The 5,963-nt window shown below is 33.5% G+C and overlaps 2 protein-coding genes across 2 annotated transcripts; one reads left to right on the top strand and one right to left on the bottom strand.

Annotated features, from left to right (window-relative positions):
- Positions 1 to 1,134: 1,134 nt before the first annotated feature.
- LOC124936954 (polyadenylate-binding protein RBP45-like) lies at positions 1,135 to 3,819 on the top strand. Its single transcript, XM_047477479.1, has 6 exons — positions 1,135 to 1,546; positions 1,721 to 2,174; positions 2,865 to 2,926; positions 3,002 to 3,132; positions 3,215 to 3,308; positions 3,381 to 3,819. The coding sequence occupies exons 1-6, from the start codon at positions 1,202 to 1,204 to the stop codon at positions 3,552 to 3,554; spliced, it is 1,260 nt and encodes a 419-aa protein (XP_047333435.1). The 5' UTR covers positions 1,135 to 1,201; the 3' UTR covers positions 3,555 to 3,819.
- A 1,000-nt stretch (positions 3,820 to 4,819) lies between these two features.
- LOC124936465 (mediator of RNA polymerase II transcription subunit 21) lies at positions 4,820 to 5,963 on the bottom strand. Its single transcript, XM_047476967.1, has 5 exons — positions 5,813 to 5,963; positions 5,502 to 5,724; positions 5,349 to 5,426; positions 5,220 to 5,271; positions 4,820 to 5,151 (listed from the first exon to the last, which is right to left on the bottom strand). The coding sequence occupies exons 2-5, from the start codon at positions 5,709 to 5,711 to the stop codon at positions 5,075 to 5,077; spliced, it is 417 nt and encodes a 138-aa protein (XP_047332923.1). The 5' UTR covers positions 5,712 to 5,724; positions 5,813 to 5,963; the 3' UTR covers positions 4,820 to 5,074.

The following is a 5,963-nucleotide window of genomic DNA, read 5'->3' as shown; positions in this document are numbered from 1 at the left end:
CCCAAGTATCCAAATTAACCACAGCTCTCGACTCGGCAATCCGGACACTTTAAAAATTAAGCATCATTATATATATATAGATTAGTTAGTTAAAAAGTTGAACTTATATTAATGTTAAAACGTCCCGCGTTTATCAAATTTGGTGTTGAATTTAAAATATAAAGTCTTTGTAGCCTAGTTGGTTAAAGAGTTGTATTTGTTTTGTTATGTTGCAAGTTCGAAACATACCTCTAGCATTTTTAATTTTATTTTTAACCGTTTTAAATTTAAAAACGGGTAAACCCACAATCCGACCCAAGTATCCAAATTAACCACAGCTCTCGAACCGGCAATCCGGACACTTTAAAAATTAAGCATCATTATATATATAGATTAGTTAGTTAAAAAATGAACTTATATTAATGTTAAAACGTCCCGCGTTTATCAAATTTGGTGTTGAATTTAAAATATAAAGTCTTTGTAGCCTAGTTGGTTAAAGAGTTGTACTTGTTTTGTTAGGTTGCAAGTTCGAAACATACCTCTAGCATTTTTAATTTTATTTTTAACCGTTTTAGATTTAAAAACGGGTAAACCCACAATCCGACCCAAGTATCCAAATTAACCACAGCTCTCGACCCGGCAATCCGGACACTTTAAAAATTAAGCATCATTATATATATATAGATTACTCTATAAAGCAAAAATAATATTAATAAATTACAATATAACAAGTTATCTATAAATTTGGTTAAAAAATAATATAAATTAAAATTCAATTTATAAAACAATTTACACATTCTCTACAACAAAATATAGTTTTGAAACGATTAGTGTAAACAAATAATTCAAATGTTAAAAGTTAATGATCAGAATAATTAAAAGCAAAAAATCATCCGTCAAAATAATTGGAGACCGAGAGTCAACGTTCAGAATAATTAGAGAGCTTTTTAGTTAGAAATGTTAACGAAAAAAATTAATAGAATAATTATTGGTAACTTTTTCTGAAAGTTTGATGAAAATTTTATTTTAATTAATAATTTAAGGGCTAAAAAATAAAAGATTTGACTAATTTTTGATAATCACCTAGATAATTTAACCTATATAATTAAATTCCTTAATTATAAGAGTAACAGAAATAAACCATACGTGCCAGATTTCATCCATATATTCTAGGGTTTTCAATCTCTCTCGATCTCTCTCTCTTTCTTCTTTCTCAAGAACGATGCAACCAGGAGCCACCGTCGTTCCGCCGCCAATGACGGCTCCGGCTGCCGACAACCAGCAAAACCACTTCCAATACCAGCAACCGCAACCGTGGCAGCAGCTTCAACAGCCATGGATGAACCACCACCACCAGCAACAACAACAATGGATGAATCAGCAGCCGCCGCATCCATCATTCCAGTATCATCCACAACAGGCAGTGTACTACCACCAACAACTTCCGCCTCAGCCCCCCGCAGCACAACCTACGAACCCTGACGAAGTTCGTAGTCTATGGATCGGCGATCTCCCGACCTGGTTGGATGAACAATTTATCATCGGTTGTTTTGGCATCACTGGAGAAGTAAGTTTCGTTCTTGAACTTGTATACGTCATATGCGTAACCCTAGTTATATTCTTTATTCTTATTTCATTGTGTGTTACGGTGAAAAACATGATTGAAATTTTCCATGTCTTGTTAGGATTTGGCTAGGTTTTATGCAAGAAATTGATCAGTGTATGACATTATTGTTTGCAGGTGGTTGCGGCCAAAGTTATTAGGAACAAACAAACAGGACAATCTGAGGGTTATGGTTTCATTGAATGTGTAAACCATGCTGCAGCCGAAAGAATTTTACAAACATATAATGGAACACCGATTCCAAATGCTGGGCAGAATTTCAGACTAAACTGGGCACATTCTGGTTCAAGTGAAAAGCGGTCTGATGGTACACCAGATTTCACTGTTTTTGTTGGGGATTTGTCTCCTGATGTTACTGATGATGTGTTACTAGAAACGTTTAGTGCTCACTATACCTCTATAAAAAGTGCAAAGGTGGTTATGGATCGGTTGACTGGGAGGGCTAAGGGATATGGTTTTATCAGATTTGCAGATGAAAATGAGCAATTGCGCGCTATGTCTGAGATGAATGGACAGTTATGTTTGACTAGGCCTATGCGTGTTGGGGCAGCTTTGAACAAGAAAAATGAAGGTAGTTTTTACTAGAATGAATTCATAATTTACTAATTGGTTTGACCTTACAGTTCATTTAGCAGTAGATGAATGAATATGTGAATTGTTTTTCTGTCTTGTGCTTCGATAATAAGTAGTTTGTTTTGACGTTATGAAAAAAACAAATCATGAAGTGGTGCTAGATAACCGGTTCTATCTATATCGTCTTGATTGATACCAGCTTTCTAAGTCATTAACTGCCAGGGTTTCTTAAGAAACTGTAAATAATAAAACTTGCAACAACTTGAATTGGTATTCTTCCAAAACAGGGTGCCTACTGCCAAGATGCTCTGTCATTTTGAAGCTGGGAACCAATTCTAGCTGAAAGGTTACCTCTAATTTGCATGGCCTTTCCAAGGTCAGTTATTAGTTTTGTTTTGCCATTGTGGTACTCTACTGATAACACAATCATCAACTCCATTCCAGCTTCTATCTTCTGTTCCAGTCACTCTACTTTTGTTCAGTTTGATCTGAATTTATGATAGAAGTTCCTATCTATCTGTATTATTCTTTTTCACAATTTATGGATGATAAAGTTCCGAATATTGTTGATGGAGCAACATCATCTGTACAGGTCTCAATTGTAATATTGAATAACTTATGTGGCTATGTTGAATTAGTTGATGTCTTGAAGAGAGGGAAATTGTCTCAATTGTTTATTTCTCTTCAGGTGCAGTTCCTTATCAGACATCTCAAGGAGCTCAGAATGAGGATGATCCAACGAATACAACTGTATGTTATGTTCTACCATTTGGTGTCTGTCTGTCTGTCTTCGCGTTTTAAATATCTGAACCATTTGTTTTGCAGATATTTGTTGGTGGGTTGAATGAGAGTATTTCAGATGATCAACTCAGGCATGTCTTCAGTCCATATGGACAATTAATTCATGTTAAGATTCCAGCTGGAAAACGATGTGGTTTTGTACAATTTGCTGAAAGGTACAACTTCCTTCCTGTTATAGTTTCATCGGTTCAAATCATCAACTATAACATTTTAAAAATGGAAACAACTTGATTACAGAAATTCTGCTGAAGAGGCGTTGAAGATGTTAAATGGAACCCAATTGAGTGGACAAAGCATTCGGCTTTCATGGGGTCGTAGTCCTAACAAACAGGTACATTTTGCATCTAGAATAAACATGGAAATGGATTATTTGAAAATTGACGTTTTTGTTGGTTCTTGTCAGGCTCAAGTTGATCAAAGCCAATGGAATGGCGGTGGCGGCGGTTATTATGGATATGCTGCACCTGGATATGATTCTTATGGATATTCCGCACCACCCCAACAAGATCCTAATCTCTATTATGGAGGTGGAGCCTATTCTGGATATGGGAATTTCCCGCAACAGCATCAGCAATGAGTTATGGATGTTGAAGAAAGTGGTCTTCATCATCTGGGGTATATTATATTTAGAGTTAGACTTATCCAGTTTTATACCCTGATTTCTTGTCTTGACCCGATCAAACGCTCCTGACCGTTTTTGTTTGACTTATATCTGTTATGCGATAGACATGCGACACGAATGTAGTATTGATTTCTCTACTCTTTTGCCTTCTTTGAATTGTCATGACTTGAATTACATTTTACTTTGTTTAGTTTATTGGTGAAGATGTTTTCTTTGCAAATTTTATGTTGCCTTGATCAAGTTTCATTTAACCAGGTTTGTTCCCATTTTGAATGAAATTACTATTACTATGATCTTAATGCTCCTGCCAAAATTAAAATGAGAAATGAAAAATATAAAAATGTATTTTCCTAATGTTATGTTATATAAGGTCATTACAGTGTTCTCAAAATTAAGAGTTAATTTTGAAATTTGTAAATATAGAGTTCATTGATATATTAAAATAGTATTAGTAATTTTAATCTTTAATATCAGTAGTTTAAGGATTTATTAAATTTATTTAAAATTGTAAAATTTTAAAAATTGAAGTCTTAATTTTGGAACAAAATAATGAAATTGAATTAATTTTTTTAAATGAGTTTTAAAATAATATTTGACGATATTAACCATTTCATCATCTTTAAAAAAATCAAGTACAACACATAAATATTCATAAACTGTTCTACCATAAATCAAAGTACACCACAGAACTATTCATAAACTGTGTTCTACCATAATTTTTAGCGAATAGAGCCCTTAAATGCTTAAAGTAAATAAACAAATTTTTATTCATCTCCGAGCGATATATTCTCGTCTAATTCCTTACATACGCCCAATTTTTATAAACTAAATGTACATTGGTTAAAGTTTCGTGAGTATCATATTACACGCAAATTGTTTATATGTAACTATTCAATAACCAAGTCGAACTCATTCAGAATTTATTAAATGACACTATAATTGAGTCGTTTTATAATTATGACCATAATCAAACAAACCAAAGTAAAATATCAATTTCAAACAATTATGTTTAAACAAAAGGTAAAAATCAAATTTGTATAGTTAAAAATCTCTTCAAATTATCATAATATTACCATTCCCATATATTATTTGTACAAATTAATTTGATTCAATAATTTAAACAAATTCTACATTCAATCTTAATATATCAATTTTTATTACATCAAAACCTTATATCCATTAGTTAAACCATTTAGTTCAAATTGAATAACACTCATAGATATTACAAACCTACATATCTACTAAATTTATGTTTATTTTATCCACTTACAAAGTTTACAAGTTGACATTGCAAACTTTCTAAGCAATATATTGATGAGACCAAAGTGTTACAAAAACAATACATCCATAGAGGACTAACAGACCACATGTAATTACACAACACATAATCGAAACAATCTTGTTTTTCGTTTCATGATCCACCATCGAGATGAGAAACAACCAATGAATCTCTAATCAGAAATGGGTTATATAGTTCAATCTAATTTCTTTAGGTTCATGCAATTATCTGTTGCTTCCTTAAACAAATCTTGAACCTGCTTCAGCTCCTCCTCTACAATCAATCATAATCATCATCAATGAATGAATAGAAAATCGCAGATTTCAAATGTTGTTTCTTACCTGCAGCTTGTAATTGCTTCTCAAGTTCTTGACCAATTGCATCGTTTTCAGCCTACCCAACACAGATCTATCTATGATCAATCCATCCATCCATTCAATCAATTTCAAAACAAGACACTAATAACATACCTGAAGTTGTGCAATCCTTTGAATTTGCCCTTCTTCTCCTCCTTCTAATAATGGAAGGGCTGAAACTAATGCATCAAACTGACAACAAACAAATTAAGTTAATACATGTTCTCAATTAGTTGTATCATAATCAGAAAAAGCAAACCCTTAAACCTGTTTAGCAGCTTTAACAAGAGAAGCACTCATGAGTTTAGGTTGTTCAGCAAGATTAGTTGAATCTTCAGTAGGGTTTGCAGGTGGTGGTTCTGGATAATTAGGAGATAATTGAACTGGAGGAGCATCTCTTTGTAGTGTACCAAATGTGTTGAATGCAAGTGCTGCTATTGTGTTTACCTGTTCTTGTAATTGTGATATTATATCCATTTTCTTCTAAAACCTAGAAATTTTTGGAGGGTTTTGATTAGTAAGACAAAACTAAACAGATAGATCTATGAGATCTTCAAATTTCTTAAACAAATACTAACCTACGGTGAAAAGATGAATCGGAGGGAAAGATGTTGCCGCCTATCGGATGAACGCCCTCTGTTTAGCAAAGCAGAAGAATGAAACGGCGCAGGGAAGAAGAAGATGAAGAAGACGGAGCCCCGCCCACCCGATTGGATCCAAGCGTACTTT

The sequence above is a fragment of the Impatiens glandulifera genome, chromosome 4, assembly GCF_907164915.1.
Source record: "Impatiens glandulifera chromosome 4, dImpGla2.1, whole genome shotgun sequence".
Lineage (NCBI taxonomy): Eukaryota > Viridiplantae > Streptophyta > Magnoliopsida > Ericales > Balsaminaceae > Impatiens > Impatiens glandulifera.
Note: the sequence above shows the minus strand (reverse complement) of the source record. Positions and strands in the feature narration are given on the sequence as shown.

What these genes read in the sequence shown, in the direction of transcription:
- LOC124936954 (XM_047477479.1), top strand. Translation starts at nt 1,202, where the DNA reads ATGCAACCAGGAGCCACCGTCGTTCCGCCGCCAATGACGGCTCCGGCT. An exon ending in GTTTTGGCATCACTGGAGAA is followed by an intron (nt 1,547 to 1,720) that starts GTAAGTTTCGTT and finishes TATTGTTTGCAG; the next exon opens with GTGGTTGCGGCCAAAGTTAT. An exon ending in ATGATCCAACGAATACAACT is followed by an intron (nt 2,927 to 3,001) that starts GTATGTTATGTT and finishes TTTGTTTTGCAG; the next exon opens with ATATTTGTTGGTGGGTTGAA.
- LOC124936465 (XM_047476967.1), bottom strand. Translation starts at nt 5,711, where the DNA reads ATGGATATAATATCACAATTACAAGAACAGGTAAACACAATAGCAGCA. An exon ending in TTGTTAAAGCTGCTAAACAG is followed by an intron (nt 5,427 to 5,501) that starts GTTTAAGGGTTT and finishes GTTTGTTGTCAG; the next exon opens with TTTGATGCATTAGTTTCAGC. An exon ending in GAAGCAATTACAAGCTGCAG is followed by an intron (nt 5,152 to 5,219) that starts GTAAGAAACAAC and finishes GATTGATTGTAG; the next exon opens with AGGAGGAGCTGAAGCAGGTT.